General features: G+C 35.1%; 1 protein-coding gene across 4 annotated transcripts in view; it reads left to right on the forward strand.

Moving 5' to 3' along the window:
- Positions 1-21,440, forward strand: part of LOC136036139 (netrin receptor UNC5C-like) — a 216,043-nt gene that overhangs the window by 11,586 nt on the left and 183,017 nt on the right. For all 4 annotated transcript variants that reach the window (XM_065718169.1, XM_065718171.1, XM_065718170.1 and 1 more), the window contains exon 3: positions 1,249-1,614. In XM_065718169.1, the coding sequence (XP_065574241.1) occupies positions 1,249-1,614 (366 nt within the window). The remainder of the gene's footprint in view (positions 1-1,248; positions 1,615-21,440) is intronic.

Here is a 21,440-nt window from a genome sequence, read left to right on the forward strand (position 1 = left end):
TTAAAACGCACAGAAATTACTTCGTATATGAAAGAGGCTGCTTCCTCATCAACGCCCCGCTCTTTACGCTAAAGTTTTTTACTGTTTTAGAAAGAAGAATTGAGAGAAAGAGTCAAACTTTAGCGTAAAGAGCGGGGCGTTGATGAGGAAGCAGCCTCTTTCATATACGAAGTAATTTCTGTGCGTTTTAAGTTTTGATGTCACTCCTTACTTTCAGTTGAAAAAACTTGTTTTTTTTATTTAATAGCCGTAAAGAGCTGCGCTTCATGCAAAGGCTATGAATATGAGGCGCTGAAAAAGGATGTTGATAAGACAGGCCTCGATTTTTTTCTGGTACGTCGAACATAAGATCTTGGCGTAATCCAGCACCATATTGCGCCCCACTAATGTATTATGACGCACGAGTTAAAATTTTCTTGATTATATACTTGATCTTTTAATGCAACTACTTGACTTTAGTTGCGTTAACTCAATAACCCTAGCTTGGTCTTAATTTTATTTAAACAAAATTGCAGTACCTTTACAGTTAGGTAAGCTCTATGAAAGCCTTTAGAGCTTAAATATTTAAAAATTATAATAACACATTATGAAAAATTTAAAAAGAATTTAATTATAGGGAAATACAGATCATTCACTGGGTAGTGAGGATTGTTCTTCACGAGGAAAGTGTTAAAACGCGAAAATTTGTATTAAAAGGCTCTTCCAATTGGATTTCTCAAGCATTCAGGGTTTTTCTTCTATCCAGGGCGCATTTTAGGGAGGGGAATTATTAGTATCTAATGCAGTATTAATGAACTTTATGAAGGTACTACAGTCATTCTAGACTTTATCCTTTTTGTATTTTTAATGATTGTTCATGGTTCAGTTGTAAGTGTTGTGTTTTAAGAACAATGCTTTGGTTAAAATCAAGTCAGAAATTACAATTCTTGATTGACTTCGTTCTATAGAAAAATAGCAAAACATACAATTTTCAGTCTTAATAAAACACATGTAGCGACTGACAGTATATATTTCTCCTCATTTACTACGGGCTTATTTGAGCATTTAGATCTATTTAACTCTTATCTTACCTGGACTTAATTTCGTATTTCTGGTTAAATTTGACTGTGATCTTCAGCATGCATTTCCGAAAATTAAGAAACAATAAATATCGTGTTCCGCATATTTCAAAGCAAAAATTCAATCCGTTGATTCTATCCGTATGTCTTATTTGTAAGTAAGTTATCTTACTGTTACGAAATTTTCTAGGTGAAGATGCTCTTTTATTGGACCCACTTATGAGCTCGGGAACGGGGAAGCCCGATAATCGTTTGCCAGTCTTTTTAGAAGAACCAGAAGATTCTTTCGTTGTGAAAAACAAACCAGCAATACTCAACTGTAAAGCTGCGAATGCCTTGCAGGTGTACTTTGTCTGTAACGGGGAAACAGTGAAGGAAAGACAACAGTCTTTGCATGATTATGTTGACCCTATGAGTGGTGTGAGACAGATTGAAGTGACATTGAATGTCACAAGGAATGACGTGGAAGAGTTTTTCGGTGAATACAGTTGTGAATGCGTTGCGTGGTCTTCATTCGGAGAAAGGAGAAGCAGAAAGGCCAAAATTATTGTTGCATGTAAGTACTTTTGCCATTGTTTATTGGGTACTTCGGTTGTATTTTGTCAGTGTTTTTCTCCAAAAAAGGCTAGAAAAGCCAAAACTATCGTTGCATGTAAGTACTTTTGCCATTGTTAATTTGGTACTTCTGTTGTATTTTGTCAGTGTTTTTACTTAAAAAAAAAGGCCAGAAAGGCCAAAATTATCGTTGCATCTAGGTACTTTTGCCATTGTTTATTTGGTACATCTGTCGTATTTTGTCAGTGCTTTTACTCTAATTGAAATAGTTTCTTCGTTATAGACTACATGTGAGAATGTTTTGCTCTTCATAGGTATATTATAGCTATTTTGCGTTTGGATCTCTATTATTAACCACATCAAGTCATTCGGAACGTTACCTGGTATACGTTCAGGTCCATACGAAATAGAGCGGGAATTTGAACCTGTGCCTTTCCCCAAATCTCAGTATTTTCAAGACTTATATATCTATATATATATAAAATTAAGTTGTCTGTGTGTGTGTGTGTGTCGAGTGACGTCATGTTTGTGTGTCGACTGACGTCATGTTTGTCGACTGACGTCATTATAAGGATTGAGCTGTATGCGTCATGAAGTTGTTTGTCGACTGACGTCATGTTTGTCAACTGATGAAATTACATACCGGGACACAAATGACGACCGGGACACAGGGAATATAAATGACGACCGGGAACCTCAAAGAGAAATTACAGACTGGGACACCCGGACACAAATCACGACCGGGACACAGGGAATATAAATGACGACCGGGACACAGGGATTGTTCGAATAGAAATTATATATATATATATATATATATATATATATATATATATATATATATATATATATATATATATATATATATATATATATATATATATATATATATATATATATATATATATATATATATATATATATATATATATATATATATATATATATATATATATATATATATATATATATATATATATATACGTCACCATTTGAAGCGGAATAGTAACTGTTATTTCCGTTAATCTTAATGGTAAAAGTTTATTGCGAAAACATAATTATACACAAAATGACTCCACAATTCTGCGTGTAAGGACAATAGTAGCTATTTATCTTGTTACACTCTTAGAGATACATAATGTTATATTTGGTCTGATGAGCATCAATGGTTTATAACGACTCAATGAATTTTTCTCATGTCAGCTATGAAATGAATTTGTTCTCCTAAAAATTGCTCATGCATATCAGATTTTTGATAGATTAGATTTTATATTTGCAAGCTGATAACAGTATCCTGGCTTTAGATCTGCTGTTATTAACCACGTTTCATGGTTATCAGAAACAGTAGCTGATATACTTGCAGGCACATACGGAAAAGAGGCGTCCTTGAGCTTGTTCCCCTCCCGAAATATCAGTATTTGTACGATATATCATTTAAGGTTATCCCTGCATAGCTCGCCTGTTTTTTTCCCTTTTTGAATATAGGCTACGGTAGTTGGTTTTTATAAGCTATTAATTTGACTACTCTTAAATTGAATGACCACATCCATGACTCTAATGCAAGAACGTTATGGGGCTATGAAAGACAGCGTATGAGGTAGAATCAGAATCTCTCGGGCTTATAGGCTGGAACAGAACCATGGGGAAGGGCTTAAGAGAGGTATGGTGCAGATATATGTATGTGATAAGTAGCCTATTTGAAATAAATAAGCAGATATTTTTTCGTAGGGATGCAACATTGCAGAGGGGTGTCCAAATGAAAAAAAGACCAATTTAAGGAAATTTTAATAAAAATGGAAGGGAGAATCGTAAAACTCTTCAGACTATAGGGAAGGCAGTATTCACCATCCCTCCAAAATTCTAAGATTGCTACCTATTTACCTGCTGTTTTTCTCTATTAAATGTTTAATTTTGCCGTCCCAAAAGCGATGGGGTTTCTCCGAAATAGATTTTTGCGCAAATGCCTGACCCGATGATTCAAAAAATGTGCTTGTCTTGGCTCATCTCTTGGTTTTCATGCTTTCGAGTTTACGTAAAAATTTCACAAATCATAGTTGCAGCTTTATCTGAAACCTAGCAAAGAGCGAACCACGGCCCATCGTAGCCGAAATTTAAGAATGGGTGTAAAAGATATTCTTAGACGATAACATCTTACCTGGTAAGCGATTAGCATTCCAAAAAACTTTACTTAAAATGGTTTGCCATGTTTGAATAACCATTCAATAACTGACGTTTTTGTTCAGTTGTCCTTTCCCTATTCTTTAGAGAAAGCCTCTTTTATTTTTGCGTGTACATTTAAAATTTGTCCTTTTTTTTTCTTCCTAAGGACTTTTACCTGTAGTTGTACTCATTACTTCCTTTTTGTAAAGGTTGGTTGTGAGGGTTGGGCGAAAAATGGTTTTGTGAGGTTGGTTGAGCGGAAGTCTCGCCCGAAATATTTGGATATTATTCTTCTTTTTTTCTGGCTGGAATTATTCTCGCTTTTTCCTCCATTACAAAATTATTTCATTTTTAGAATCTCACACATATTTACCATGTAACACTATGTAACACTAGTTATTTTCATACAAAAGCAGCTAAGCAGCAACTTGTATTCATGGGAAGTAGAAGAATTTTTAGTGAATATAGAAAAGAGCCTAAGGCCCCTCAAATGATGTTTAATTGAAACAAAAGCATATCATTGAAATTACTATTGTTAAAAACCATGTTTGTAAGTTGACAGCCCCCACCTGCAACAACAAATTTCCAATATTGTTTTATGCTTTAATTTTCAACTTTGAATAAATGTTTAGAAGAATTTTTAGTGAATATAGAAAAGAGCCTAAGGCCCCTCAAAATGATGTTTAATTGAAACAAAAGCATATCATTGAAATTACTATTGCTAAAAACCGTGTTTGTAAGTTGACAGCCCCCACCTGCAACAACAAATTTCCATTATTGTTTTATGCTTTAATTTTCAACTTTGAATAAATGTTTTGAAAATGAATGTGTAATAGCTCCATTAGTGGTGCCTTAAAAGAGGCTCAAGGGTATAAATTGTATTTATGCCATCTAGTAGATTGCTGATGTAATCTTTTACGAGTGTAATTTCATATACTAAAGCAGAATAGTAATGATAGAGTGAGAATGATAAGATATATTCATCGGAGATATGCTTCCTTAATTACCCAAGATATCATTAGTGTCGATTGGGTTCAAAGATCCACTCTAAATTTACAACTTGTTGAACCTGTAGGCTACTATATTTCTCACTCACTGAAAACATTCATACTAATACATTTAGTCCATATATGTATCCTCTCGACATCTTCAATTTAACCTTATTGTCAGATTCATTTGAAATCGCGTGTCAATACATTAGGAATTCGGTATAATAAAAATTCGTTTTATTGCTTAAATGTTTAAGCTTCTTCAGTTGCAAGACGGTGTTGGTCTTCGAAGGGAAGCGTTGCCATGTCAACTTCTCTGTCCAAAGGAATAGCAGCTAAAAATTAAGCTGAATGATAAAAAAATAATAAGACAATCAGTGTTACTGAAACGAGGGGAGTAGGAATGAAATGGGCTTATTCCACTGATTTCTATTGCTACTGAGCCCTCTTGTACCTTAGATTTCTTGCCACTCCCCCTGAAACAAATGCTATGAATCATGTCTTGAATGCCTTAAAAGTGTCTCGTCAATAGTGAATATTCTAAAACACTTCTGAATTTTGCTTTTACTTAATTCTTGCATGTTTGTGTTATCGTAAGTAAGAAATCGTTTCGCACACATAGATTTAAGCGAACATATTTAGGTTTATCTAAGACTCCTTTCCCCTCCTGCACTGGAAAAGTTTTGGGAAACATCAAAATACACGGTGAATTTATAGTTTGTCCATTTCGGGTATAAAACATTGGGGAATGGGGAGGAAATTTAAAGTTTGGAATAGGTTAGTTTTCCGAAATATACAGGAAAATATAGAACAACAGGAGAAATCTAGTTTTTCGAAAAGATGAACAGGAATGAGGGCAAGCACGCTTCTTCATTGTAATTTTGGCTGTACAAGTCCCCCTAGAATGTTAGAATAATATTTCTGGAATATTTGCCATGGCTTCTAGAAATTTTGCATATATATCCCACATTTTTTTTTACGAATTTTGAACAATCTTCCGAAATAGATTCCCATGCACGTGCCTGATTCGACCATTCCTTGTAAAAATGTTCTGACCTCCTGTAAGTTTTGACTAGTGTAGATGTGCAGAATAACATGGGACTTCTTAATTTCTTGTAGAAAGAATTTAAGATTTTTTTTTTCTCAACGAATAAAAATATTTTCGGGAAATATTTTTCAGATAAGTTATGCTGGTCCTTAATTCTCACAAAATAGATTTTTTTTTTTTTTATTCCTTTCTTATCTTAAAATTCGACAATTGCTGTTAATGACTCGTTTTTGGGACCTCTTGTTTAAAAAGAAAATTGTCACCAAGGACTATCCAGGTTTTTTGTTCGGGGGGGGGGGGGGGGGTGTTCAAGCAAATTTACAAACGCATGAAAAATTTGTTTATATGATTTACTGTTACTTTTTGACGGATCGGAAAAAATATTAGGGGAAGGGGTCTCAAACTCGGTACCCCCTGGATACGGCCTTAGTTGTCATCTATATGATTTCCTGTTCCTTTTTTGCGAATCGGAAAAAAATTTGGGGGAAGAGGTCTCAAACCCTGTACCCCCTGGACATGGCCTTAGTTGTCATTAAAACTCAAAAAGATATTATCTTATTGCTAAAAGTCCAAGTACCCTGATTCCAAATGTAACTGGCAACAATGTCTAGTCGCCATCTTTTCGTGCTATGTCCTAATTCTTTTTTAAGTTACTCTTTCTGTTATGACAGAAGAATCGAAAGCTAATGCATTACTAATGAGGAGGCGTTCTTTCATTATAAACAATTTTCAAGCAATTGATTCGTGATTCTTATGACTTGAAATGAATTAAGGAAGTAGACATGAGGGTGAAATGATTAACAACTTATGATTTGCCTTAACCATGATTGTGTTTTAGCGTTGTAAATTATTTCTAAAGTTTTATTTAATAATTAAAGCAACAAGAACAGTTGTCCAAACCGTCATTGTCTATAAATTAAAGATGATAGTTTTCAAAGAAAAAGTAAAGGGCGACATTAAAACCTAAAATGAATAGAAATAAATGTATATAATGAATGAAACTTAAAACGGTACTTGTGTATTATTCAGAACACACTCAATAAGTGAAGTCAGGTTAGGCTAGGTATCTTCTATCACTGCGTTCCTTCTCGTAATGTTACTTTTCGCAAGAGTATAAAGTCATGTTGTGTCCATTAACGCACTGTTTCGTTGTGGGCAACAACCCCTTATCCTCATTTTCAGTCTTTGGCAATTCCCAAATCTTCATTTTCAATTTCATGTTCAGACACTATCTTATGTCACTATGCGTAGCAAACTAAATTGAGTTTTGTCTTTGTGGCTATGAAACCGGATTTTCTCATAAAATGTACCTGCATCGTAGTTTGTTTCACGAAAGAACCTAACTTCACTTATTGAATGTGTTCTGAATATTATTCACAAGTACCCTTAAAACGAACGAACATTAACATAAATTAACATAAACCCCTCAAACACCCCCAAAGGCAAGAGTGTCATTTGTGCTTATTGGAAACTAAATAGATTGCTGCAAAAATTTTCAACTAATGTTCTGAAAGTTTTATTTAACTGTAAATTCTCCATATTTCTTAGTGAAATGGACTTAAACTGCTATTACTACTAACAATTTGCCGCAGCACCAAGCCGCCTGAGGCCAACACAGCTACACACACTCCTTCCTCATCCCAGTTTATTCAAACCTCCCTCTATACACCCTCCCAGAAGAAAAGTAAATCCATCCTTTAATGGCACCATTTTAACATATTAAGACTATAACATATTAAGACTAAACTGGTTTTCATTTGCAATTTTATTCTTGAAATGTTAAGATAAAAAAGTTGAATTATACAGCGTTTCGGTAAAACGCAAATGGCACTCCAGTCTTCAGGAAGGGAAAGGGGGCAATTTGATTCTTATTTGTGTTAATTTCTGTTCTCTATGTGTTGGACTTTATTATTATTTTAATTTGTATTTGTTTCAAATTTGAGTTCTTATGTGCATATATTTCTACCCGTGTTGGGCATTATGATAGAACTGCTTTTATTTGAAGCACTTTTTTATTAAAAAATTTTCAAAAAATCTATGCTAGATCTATCTATGCTATCTATGCTAAATCTATGCTAGTTTTTCGGGATAGCTTTGTATTGTACTATTTTATGTAATATTTTTCTTTTTTGTAGCAAAGGAAATATTGGATTGCACCTTGAGTGTTACACGAAACTTGAATATCCAATCGAAATTTTCATTCATCTTTAATGTTCATCCTGAACATATCGTGAAATCCAAATGTTTTAGATTTGTTGAAAAAGAAGTATCACGATAAAAAAAAACTATAAAGCTGCTGAGGCAAAAAAAAAAAAAAACAACAAAAAAACGGGCGGAAAAAAGCACTATGTTTTGGGGTGGTCTTGTTGAGTTTTCATGGGTCCAGAGCTGCTGGACTACGGACTATGGAACTACTTTGGATAAAATCAAATGCCACTTATGAATCATATACTTAATACTCTTTGATTTTAGACCTCTCTTTTATGATATTAATCTTAGGTTTGTAACCAACAGCCTCATAAATTATTATCTACCAGCCTAGGTGAAAACACTATTTGTGAAATATACACCTAATTTGTCTTTTTTGGGTTTCTGTTAGATATCAGCATATGTTCGTAAACAAAACCCGAGTAATCTGAATACCAATTTTGATGAAAGTAAGTACGATTTATGTAATACTTAATGTAAATGTAATATTAACTTAATGTGTTTTGATTTTGGAACTAAATGTTATAATACCTGATCAGGTCTCTACCCGAAAACCGGAATTTTTTTTTATATTATAGGCTAATGGCTGTGAAGATCTAACACTATTTTTGAAACATTTGCTTAATATTTTTATTCTGGGCTTCTATACAGCTTTACAACTATCTCAGCCAGGTTTTGTGGCAGCAATTTCATAGGCTATCAATCAGCTTGTGTGTCAAGAAAACTACATCCATTACCATCCATGGAATATGGTTCGTAATTTTTGCCCACTTGGGGCCCTTCCTGTTTGCAAATATCCCTTCCCCCACTTTGTGGATGGCTTTTAGGTAATCCCCCAGCCCTTTGGTAGTAGCCACGAGCTACATTTACCCCTTGAAGACCTAGATCTGCTCGTATTTCTGAAAAGTCTTTGACAAAACTGTATTATTATCATAAGAACTTTCACCAACCAAAACATAATTGTGTAGTCAAGTCCAGGTATTGCTTGAAATAATAATAGCGTTTCTGCTTGATAAAGGGGCATTAAGTCTCTGGCATTTTTGAATGCGCCATCTCATTTAGCCCCGTAATTTCGCACTTAATTTTTTTCTTCGAACAGGCGAGGAAAACGATGAGTAATTATTTGTCTGTTTGAACGGCGCTTCTGTATTTGGTCTGTGAGTTGTGTAAACATGTAATTTCGATTTGACTGCCAAACAAAAATTAAATCTGCAATTTCATCCGCTTTTGGCTTCAATTATATTTTTTTGCTGATAATTACTGGTGTTTAAATATGAACAGTTTGCGTTTCATCCTTTTTATATGCTTAGACTAAAATAAGCGTCCTCAATTTCTTATGATTACATTGACAGCGAAAGTTCGTATATAATCAATTATGCTTACAACTTGAAAACTATGAGCACGATCCTTTAAAAGGCAAGGATCAAAGTTCTATCATTTATACTATAATCGGTACTTGTATGATCTAGCCCCTACCTAATATTCTTCTAATATGTTTCTCTGACGTTCAATCCTAACGAAATATATCTAAGTGTGATAAAAATATAATACTTTAAAAACAAATTTGGTCTAAATATTTGCACATTAGGGGGTGGGGGGGGGGGTAAAGTATAGCGGGTCTGCATGTCAAATGTGTTAGGTACAGTTATTCTGCATATTATGCAGTAAGAACTGTTTTCTAACTTCGCACTGTCCAAATGCTTACCCCCAGCCCTAATGTGCAAATATATAGCTCAAATTACATATTTTCCATTTATTCTGTCACATCTCTTTGTCTTGTCTCACGCTAAGCTTAAAGAAACTAATGAAAAAACCGGTTCTGTAATGCGTCAATAAATGAACAACTCGAGCGGAAGAGACTCTATCATACAGGTACCCTATAATCTACTAATATCTTATGGCTTACCTACTATTGGTGAATGCAATCAATTAAACTATACCTTATGATTTTAGGACGAAGAAGGCAGGGACATTTTTTCTTTGTTTTGCAAGGTTCGTTTAACTTCAGGCACAATTGAGGCAAATCTGGGATATCAGCAGCTTTGAACATACTTATAGATTGCAAAAATATCGATTTTTAACAAAAGGCCTCTTTGTCAAGCTTGTATATGCGGGAACTAATTTTGAGAGTGTATTTTACAGGGGCATACGCAGAGGGGGACCCTCGGGCCCCCAAGGTTCCGAATTTTCCCAAATTTATAAACATCTTATTCAAATTTATGGGTTTTTTTTCATTCCCCACTCCCTACAAAAAAAAACATCCTGCGTGCATACGTGTTATTTGAAGGTAACTCCAGTTCGAAAAAGTAGCAGAAATAAAGCAAACGATGTCCAATTAAAATCAAGCATGGGCAGTATGTTGACAAACAGAAACTCATGTTTTGAATGTGGACTGGGCTGGGATATGCTTGCGCACACGCCTGCAATTTACGAATGTATGAACTGGGCAAGGGCTTTTGAAAATTGGGTTTAAAATTTGCTTTTTTCACCGTTGTTTTTTTTTGTTTTTTTTTTAGCCTCAATTTGTGTCTAAACCAAGATTCTTCTGTTTTTATATTGGCTTCGTTATCCCCGTAAATGTATTAATTTATTTATCGTCAGAAGTAGCCAAAAATTTTTCTTCATTTTTTTGTTTAATCGACCTTGTAGACTGTTCACAGCCACGAAGTGAAATTTATTTTGGGAGGAAGTTGGTCACAATTGAAAAAAAGATCAATTATAGTGTTATATCCGCCTACATTTCCTTAAAATGTTACAGAGAATATAATCAAACCCGTAGAAAAGAATCGTGTATATTTGTATGTTTAGCCCTTAGTAGGGAGAATCTAACTTATTTATTGGAATGAGATAAGTGTCTGCTTTTGGTTATAGTTCGATATAAAATAAAGATTTTTTATATATACATTTATGGACTTAAATATCTTGGTCTGCTAAATGGTATATAGTTTTAAAGCACCATTGGATGAACCACCCAACTATTAGACAACGAAAGTAAAGCTTACAAGAGTTTGGGGGGGAGGTTCTTGCTTACATGCCTAACCCCAGGTAGGTATTTCCCATGGCTCAAATAAAAATAACCCTTATTAGGGCTGGCAACGTTTTTAAACGCTGCATTAGTTACAGGAACAATTTGTCGGTTCCTGCATTGGATTCTGGTTAAATATAGAAAACCAAATCGTTCGTTCTAGTGGGATAAACAAAGAAGCCATTATTGTATGATACATCCTCTTAAAATCTTATCTTCCCCATACCGAAGAAAATTTCTACGCACAAAACCAATTATCATACCCGACTAAAGTATCATCTAAATCATCGGAGTTGTCGTACAAGTGATTGATGAGTCGGACTCCGTATCGGCTGATATTAATCAGACTTGCCACCACACGAAGCACCACAATCTTTTTTTCCCTGGCTTTCATTTGCAAAGGATATTCATTACGGGCTTGATGATGGAAGGAATAGGAGGTTGGAAAAAGTTCAACGGGTGATGAACCCGAAATTCCAGTGTGGCTAAAATAGTCCTCTTGAAAAGAACCAGATAAATGTTGCCAATGATTAATGATGATCCTTTTCCCTTGGTTTGAAACTTGAGTCCTTGTTATACAGTTTAACCTGTCTTGTGGGAACTATTAATTGATGTTTTCTAGAGATATAGGACTCTTATTGAGGTTGAAAAACGGTTTTGAAAAGAGCTTGGTTGATGTTGATGCATTCTATCATAAGGGTGCAGGTTCTAATTGCATCTGAAATATTATAATGCGGGTCAGAGCTGTTCTATCTGTAAAATATATCCAAATCTGTTGCACCGCAGTTTTAATCAAAACCAAATAAAAGCACGCATATATGTTTTATCAGGGCAGGGGGACAAGCCCCTATTAATTTCCTGGGAGAGTAAGGCTGAACAAAAGATTATTCTTCATGGGAAAAAACTTCTTTCTCTCCCATGGGGGCACCCTTGTACAGGTGGTGATTGGGGTATATGTTCCAACTGCTCCCTGTTTCTCTCCCTAGATTTTGAAAATGGCTTTTTCGGGAATGCCTTTCTAGAGAAAAAAAAACCTTTTTTTCTCTCCCTAGATATTTTTAGTTGTATTTTCAGTAAAAAATGTACCCCCTTCCTGAGTTTTCGTGGGTGGTGCCACTGTACCCTTGACACCAAGGGTGTACTTGATAGCTACTCTTTTGTTTCTAAAGGTTCTGTGAGAATTACCTCCCAGACAGATACCCTAGAAGGGCGTCTGGGCCTAGCCTCTGAGATTTCTTAGTTTCCTTATGACTCCTTATAATTTCCACGTAATTCACTTGGTCATACAAGTTTGGTGCAGCCTAAAAGATGGAGGGAGGGGGGTAAATAAAAAAAACAAGCTACATTAGAGTACAGTTAATCCTTTCCCTTTAATATCTACTTGTATACCTTGAATACTCTCATCCTGACTTTAACATTATCAGCGTTGATATTAAATACTGTAAATTATTTATGGTCTTCAGCTTCAAAACTGTGTGCTTAGTTTATTTAGTCATACTCGTAATCACGTCATGGTCACCGAATAAGTCACCAGAACTAATTCCAGATGATAATTTTCTTCTTTAAAGGTCATCTGAAATTACGAAGTAACTTTCTGTCTACATTAAGTTGGGAACAGTGCCATACCCAGTTGGTAAAGGGGCTTGACTTCGCTACCCTACTCCCAAAATATAGAAACTTAAATAAAATACACATTTGTTTGTTGTCTAAGCCTACCAAGACGTTTTCCCATAGTCACTCCTCCGCGGGCCACAATTACGGATATAGTCCTGATAAGGAAACCAAGTCATGAAAATATTTAGAGAGGGGTAAGTTGTTCCCTGTCACCAGGGATTGCCCTGTTTGCTTTTATAAATACCTTTCTTCTACACTTTTCAGTCGTTTCAAAAATGCAAGGGGATAGCCGACCTTCTCTCAAGGGGAAAAGACATGCCAACCCCTTTCCCTTCAAAATATGAAAGTATCAAGTTTTCCACGATGATTTTCTATTTTTCATGGTATTTGCCTTTTTTTCAAGGTTGTCCTCCCTGTATCGAAATTTACATCTCAATAGAAGAAAATCTCTATATAGGTGCTTTACTGACAGCCAGTTGCACTTTGCTCAACTGGAATCTTTGCAAAATTCTAGCCATCAATATGTATTATAAAATCATTAGTGTTCATGATGAATCTATCACCGAAACTATCCCGTCATCATTGTCTGCCTGCTTGTATACACGGTTAATTTGTTCTGGTCTTCAGTAGGCCTAGATCAGATCTTTTGTCACATTTTGAGAAGCCTTGAAACAGGTGTTATTCCCAGCTTGTGGTCTTCTGGGGATGAATATCATCGTTTACTCCTGCAAAACCTCATTGTTGTCTCTGTTCGGCCCGACAAACGAAAAGTTTAAATTAAATGACTCAGTAAATAACGGTTTGCTTCTTTCGAATGATTAATTATTGCTTTCGTATTCTTTCTTTTCTGTTTTAATTGTAACATTGCAGTGAAGAGACATGGATCCTTGGTTTTAGTTCTATTCATATTAGCTGTGAAATAATTGTTGAAATTATCATCATTTATTATTTTGTACTAGTCAATAACTTTACGCTCATTGTCGAATCGACTTAAAAAAAAAATAATAAGAGTGTTTTCTCACTCTACTCAGAAACTTGCAAAAATAAATTTGTATTGGTTTCAAAATCAAGTACTTGTGTATTATCCCGAATATACTCAAGAAGTGAAGTTAGGATAATCATAATGAAATATACCAAAATATGATGAAAATATAAGACTTTAGTAACAAAATTATGGAAATTACAACAGAGAATTATGGAAAGCAAGCCGCCCAGAACGCACCATATTAAATACCTAACTACCTCTATATATTAAACTTTTAATTAAAATAGGCCTACATAATAGTTTTTCTCATTAAGACTAAGCTAATTATTACCAATTGCAAGCAGACAAACTGATTTTCCTCAGATCAAACACATCAAACGTCTTGAGTATGTTCGGGATGATACACAAGTACCCACAGTCAAAATAAACTAGGCTTTGAATATATGCTATTTATGTTTTATCAAGATTCAAATTAAGGCTAAATAATATTTCTTATAAAACTCCTTGCTATTATATCAACCCGTTTGATGGTCGGTATTTCGGAACTTAGATTTTATTTTATTTTTTTTGAAGTTTATTCTTCTTAAAGAAAAACTTCCCCTGCAATATTATTTATTTTTATATTTGATAATTTGCATTATTCTAAGATCTGAACTTATAATGTCTGGCAATGTGTCTGCATTCAAGAACGAGATCCCTCCCTCATGGGTCAGGTTACTGATTCCATTGGAGTTTTCTTTTCATTTATTTGAAATTTTATCCAAGCCAGATTTTTTAATAGTTTAAAATGTTTTGTTCTGTATAAGAACCCATGGAAAAAGTCTAATATCTATTAAAATTTTGTCTGTGCGTATCTGTGCTCTGTGGCAATAGGGTGTAATCAGGATTCCACTTTCGAGGGAATCCAATCCATTTGGGGGTGGGGGTGTGAGTGCTAACTGCTGTGTTGGAAAACAGATTTAGATAGGAAAAATATATAAATTAAGGAATTGGAAAAGAGGCGCCTAAATTCAAGATATATAATCTGTAACTGGGAGTCATGACACAAAAGCCCCTTGACGACGTATATAAAGTGATCTGTTATCCTTTTTTTTAGATCTTTCCAATTATTTTATATAATCTAGGTCAAATCTTGGTCAATCCCATATGGCACCCCTAACCAAAGATCGTATCCAGGAGAGGGAAATTTTGAGGTCTGAATCCCATGAAGTGGAAAAAATTGCGTGGAATATACATTTTTTGGTTATCTCTCGGCTTAAAAACTTCTTCTGTTGATTTTTTTCTGCTTTTTCGTCTTTCGTTTATACATTTTTTCTTAATGTACCACTTAATTATTGTTGAACTATTCCTTTGTAAATAGCCATCGATGATCGTAATGTCTGGTAAATCGAGTAATGAAGTGAAAATAGTTTTTAGCTTGGGAAACAGTTCCAAATCTCCCGGAACAATTGCTTAGCGTGAAAAATTTTCATATCTACTTTTTCAGCTTGGCTGATTACAAATTGAATCATTGAATCCTGGCATTTTCTCTTTTCGTGTACCCAAGTCGCTTGGTAATTGCCTTGATCTGCCCCTGATAAGAGATTATGACATCCCAGGATATTCGGTTGAGTTGGTGGATTTAAGCACAAGGGGGTTTCTATGGAAGACCTACGTTTCCGGTGATTTTAATTGCTGGAGACATGCGTTTTTCTAAGAGGGTGTGCTTACACTTTGTGTTTCGGTCTTTGAGGCTTTCTTAGAGTCATGTCACATCTGGAAATCGTTCATTGTGGAAGTCGATTCCCTCGAGCAATTAAGGCGTAAGATAACTAAAGGTGGAAGCTTAAATATATTTGATATCCAGGCCCCCTATCTTATGAAAGATAACATATCTGTAACAACTGAGCTAGAATTCTGAGACATAGCGGCCGCGTGAACATCCCTAAAATGAAAAAATCACTTTCAGTAATTTTAGTGCTATGAGATTCTCGAAGCTTGAAAAAATCTTAAAGCAGCTTTGCAAATTCAGTAAAGATATACAAAAAAAAAACGTTTTTCTTTCTCATAATTGATGTTTTTTCTAAACCATTTTGTTTGTTGGAGCTGAAATTTCAGACTTTTATCTTAGCTGGCGCAATAGCGGCGGCTTAGTAGAAAACGGTGTGTTTCCGACGTGTTTTCCCTTAGGGATCATTATATAGAACAAATGGTCGTAGAAAGTAAGGGAAGAGCTCTTTCAAAGTAATTTCTGAGTTTTAGCATCATGGACAGCACTTGGACAGCGTCAATTGAAATGTAGCCATAAAACTCATTTATTTGAAATGTATGACAGTGGAAAGTTAAATACCGGTATTAGTAGAATCTCATTCCGAATGGACCCTAAGCAGACATTGATTTCTTCTTTGACTTGATCTGTTCCTTTCTGATATAGCATAAATGTGGACGAAGTAACCTAGTGTACTAATCTAACCTAACCTATGATTTCCACCATCACTATGCATTGCAAAATAAATGAGTTTTATGGCTATATTCCAAGTATCGCTGTGCAAGTGTGGTCGGTATATTATATAAGTACAAAATGCATTTTCACCCCCCCCCCCAACACACACACGTGCAGATGCCCCCAATCACGTATCAGATCGAAATCTCAGGATAGGCATTTTAGTCAGAAATCCAAGAAATGGGCCTTCGCGGTGACTAACAAGTACAGCCCCAGGCAACAGGGGCTAAAATTTGACAATTTGACTTTTGTATTATAGGAGAAACACTCGAGAAGCGATGTTTGTTTAATGCTAAAGAAGGTTAGGTTAGGCTACACTTCCATATATGTTGCTCCTTGTAAGAGTGCAAAGTCATGGTGTGTCCGTTGACGCACTGTTTTGTTTTGGGCAACAACTCCTTATCCTGGAAAAATATAATTGCCTGTTCTTCTGTCCTTGGCAAGTCCCAAATATTAATTTGAACATCCATGGCGAGACACTATATTCTATCACTATGTATTGCAAACTAACTGGTGTTTGTCCAATCGGATCTTTGCGATCCAAGTTCTCGAGTATTTCCCATATAATAAATAAGTACCAAATAGTTTGTCTAATGATGGTTTGTTTTCGGACCACCGGAATTGAATTGTAGCTTTCATTTAAGACCATCCAGCTACTAATAGGTCTAAGTTAATGACTAGGTTACATGATCTAACTGTCATTGACAACACTGTAAAATACAACTCTACGTTTTTCCTTCCTTGCTAAACCCTTTTAATTTTCTTAGTTTTGCCTATTTCTTACACTTGCCCACCTGTGTATTTAATTCCCGATTTTGCAACTTGAGACCACGCAAACCGACAATTTCAAACGATTCTAATCTCTCAATTTCCATACTTAATTACCATTTACGAATGGGAAAACAAACGGTTTTCGAAGCTTGCTTTGGATTTTGAATTGAACGTTTTGTTGTTTCTTCGTTCGGACACTCTCGTGGATGGATAGAAAAAAGGAGATAAGTGGCATGATTGAGCAAAATCGGTCAGAAATTATCTAAAGAATGCTCAAAACGAAGACTGTGTGGAGTATCCAGCTCTGTGGACAACGAAGCAGGGGCGCTTTGAAACTGCTGTTCCCTCCCAGTTACCAGTTATTTTTTTATACCATCAATATAGTCCAATATGTTTTCATTTTTTTACGTTTTTATTTATTATGTCAAATTTTTCCAAGTATCTTCCTTCAGACTTGCCTTCATTGGACCAATTGCAGTAAAAAAAAAAGAAGTAACTAGCTCTTCCATCTGTTCTTTCTGTGGGCTGACATAATCATTGTAGGTTTTCGTTGATATGTTCTTTATGTTGCGGAGCAACACAAGTGCTTTCTTTTTCTTTTTCTTTTTTTTGATGACATGTGATCAGGAGTTCGGTAACAACATGAAATGCAAATTTAGCAGGGGGACCACGGAAAAAGCGAATAAGTTCTCCTGAAATTGGCAGAATTCCCAACAAATTTTCAGTAAGAGATAAAAAAAAAAAGGTTCTAGCCTACTAAACAGAATAATAAAAAGCAAAACGATATTGTCTTAACTCTGAAAGGAAACTTCTGAGGGATCACGTAGCGTCGGACCCGCGGAAACCATTAAAAATTATAATACTCATCTAGATTGTAAGAAAACGGTTCTAGAAAGATTATTCTGCATATCCCAAATTCTTATTATTTTATTTATTCATTTTTAATAAAACTTATTGTTTGCGTCGAATTTTTCTGATATTTCATGTGCATTTAAGATTCGGACCCGGAGGTATTCTATAACAAGCCTATCATATGGAAGGAGAAATGAATTTTGGAGTTTTATGAATTCCACATCTACCAGTAGCAGTTTTTTACTCTTTTAGGAGCTTCTGTCCGATCTGACATGTTGAAGGGGACATTATTCCTAAATTCTTGTTGTCAGGACATTTTTTTGAAAAATGTGTAAAGTTTTAACTAACTTAGCTGAAAGTAAGAGCTAAAGTCCTAGTTGTGACGTTTAGGGACCAGGACCAGATATCAATTTTGTCTTTTTGACATCTAGCAGTAGGGATAATCCCAACCAAACTTGGTCGAAGTAAAAGAATGTGTCATAGTCGTAGCTTTTAGGAGTCCATGTCCATTTTAAACTTGGTTCAGTATTATCGCTATATTGTTGTCATTAGGACGTAAACGGAAGAAAAGAAAGGCCTCTCAAGTTTTGTCGTCGGAAATCTAGCAGAAAGGGCTGTGAATGGGAAGTAAGAGTAATTCTGTTAGTTGTTGCTTTATTGGTTTACCCTCTATAATGGTGGCTGGGGGATCCTAAATTCCTATCCCAAGTACTTTTACCAGATGGAAACGTCGACTCAAAACCGAATTGGTGGAATTATGTTTCTACTTTTGAGAGGAAGGACGGTAAATGTATTTAAATCTCTTTTCTTCTTCCTAATTGCAAGGCAAGCTGACCCGATTCATTCAGCAAAGCTAGTAACAACGACAGTAATGGTCTCGCGTGTCCGTCCTCCATTGGACCTATCTAACGGGAGGACTACATTATGGACATTCGCATTCCTTATAATGAATAATTTGATCTCAGTTGAATTTGACACAAATTAGAAGCTGAGACTTTTTCTGTACCCTTGGAAGCTTCAATCCAGTTCGGTAGACATTTTCAGGTTGCTGCAATACTTTACGGAGCCTTAACACTGGGGATCTAGATGTTGCTGTGCAACACTTCAAGGGGCCTTCACATCAGGGATCTAGATGTTGCTGTTTAGCGAAGATGTTTCTTTCTTCACCGGTTGTAGGATGGTGTCTTTCGAAAAGTCCCATGATATCCCGTCTATATCCGTTAAGCTCACGAACTAGACCTGTTTGCTGTTTAGCATATGATCAAAAAACAAAGTCTCTTAGGAAATCGTCTAAATATTACTATGCTAGAGGAAAAACCCACATAGATGCTCTTTATTTCTCTTTTTCCGTAAAAATCACCAACATTTTCGACAGATTTTTATTTGAAAAAAAATTGGAATTTTAGAGAGCGCCCTTCAAGAAAGCGAAAAAAAGTAAACATATATGTAAAAAAAGTTTTAAATATCTCTACAGGATACCATGTCACCATGGAGAACAAGTCACTGGAACTAATGATAAATTGTTATTTTCGACAATTCCGGTTTAATTTTTTCTATTCCTATCACGATGATGTGACTTTTCAACTAATTTATTCATGTAGATTTCTAGAATTTGAGGAAAAATTAAATTATTTTCTAAAAAAAATGCTCTGTTCCTTTTAATATTTCGTTGTTGATATCATTCTTGAATTTCTGAAATATATTTTATTTCAGGAACTCTGACAAAAAGTGACATAACTCTGACATAAGCTCAAAATTCCCATAGATCCAAGGGGCTTGAACATAACTTTATAGTCGAAATAACTATAGTTCATGTTGAAAAGGAATTCGGGACCGGTAAATATCATCGGGCTGGTCCCTCCGCGAGTTGAATGAAAGGAAGTTAGCTGTCTCAAGAAAAATGTACACGTTCTGTAAAAGGGAAAAAGTGAGATAATAATCTCTTTGGCTTTGCGATAGTAGAAATAATCCATTTGCTGTGTGACACAATCTAATTGCAATTGTGAGTCAAGACATATGTGTAATAGTTAATGTGCTGACGCAGAAACTAATATGACGATCAAATTACAGAAATTTCTAGCAAACATTGATGGATTGATACCACTTGAGTTCCATTTTCGTGGGAAATTGCTGGGATAGAATCACTATTTCTAAAATGTTATTCCACTCTTATTACGATGTTATCTTCCCACTTGTAGGCTAAGTGTCAGTGGCTCGCCACCTATTAGGGGTGCTTTTCTTACTGAGGGTGTGAGTCAAATCTCCTATTTGTTGTCTCCGAAACCAATTCTTTGAGGAGCGGTTTCGGAAATTTTGGAAAATTTGAGTTTTAAATGCATAATTATTTTCGATTTTTTTCTGAATGTCCTTTTTTCTCTACAAGTTCAGTTATTTTTCTGACCCAGTCAACATTTCAGTCTTTTTTTATGCAACAGGGAATAGCAAAGTTTTTCCCCGGTGGCCAAGTCATCTAATTATCTTGATTTGTATCCTATGTTCAGTATTTTTCTTCATGTTGGCAAAAATTTGTGGATTTTTTTTCTACTTAAGAAATATGGTTCCATTAGCCTTATTCCAGCCGTTGCCAATACAAAAGAGTTCAATGATGAGAAATTAACATTGTTCACAAAATATATCATCTATTTCTCATTGTAGATTTTGAATTAAATTACTGAATACGGTGAATCTGCTACACATATACGACGAATGTCTATTTATGCACTGATCATCCGGCTTTCTTTTTTTTCTCTTTCTCGAGATTGGACTTTACCGAATGAGCAAATTTATGAATTTTGGCTAGTTTCAGAATCCTAGTAATACCAATGACAGTACTTCAGACCCAACTTGTTTATTCCAAGGTGTCCCATTAATCATAGCTGGAAAATTTGATTTTCACTACATTGTTGTCTTTTTTCTTTGTATGTATCTATAGAAATTTACGTTTTATATTTTAAATTCGACTCATGCGCAGGGATTTCGGGATGGGAAGAAGAATTTTGGATGCCCAGAATTTAAAAAATAGCAAGTTATGTAGGAGAGATAGAATAATACGAAATTAATCGTATGGTCGGTAAATTTTTAGAGAACCAGACCTGTAGCCCCCTCCCCATGAGTGCGGGCACAAGTCAAAGATCGTAGTGTGTGAAAAATTGAATTATGAGTATATAAAGAATAGCCGAGTTTTTAATCCTCTACTCACCCTGTCTCAATTTACGGCCTCATTAGCGAACATTTTTTCTCCCATAGTCAAGCTGAGCCGTGATTTCACCCAATATTTAGCAATCGCATTATTGGAATGAGTTTTTGGTTTTGCAAATTGAAACATCATTTATCTTTTTTTTTTATCATGTTGCTACCTTTTCGAATGCTCTGTTGAAATCTTCAGTGAAACTTAAAAAAAGGTATAATAAAAAAGTGGCTTTACGCCTAGCGGTCTTCGGTGAATTGGTGTTTTTTTCTTAATTAAGCCACGATAAAACGCAATAAAATCTTTATTTGAGAAGGATGAATTCCCCCTGTATACTTTACCATAAGCGCATTTTATTTGTTTTTGCTGTCTTTATGTTCTAAATAGCACTGAACATAGGGGCTATAGACTTACTGTTGAAATCAAAATACAATCTCAACTAAATATGTTATAATTTAGGTGTACTGTATAATAACATTTATTCTGGTTTGACGATTGGTGACGCC

Source organism: Artemia franciscana, chromosome 15, assembly GCF_032884065.1.
Source record: "Artemia franciscana chromosome 15, ASM3288406v1, whole genome shotgun sequence".
Classification (NCBI taxonomy): domain Eukaryota; kingdom Metazoa; phylum Arthropoda; class Branchiopoda; order Anostraca; family Artemiidae; genus Artemia; species Artemia franciscana.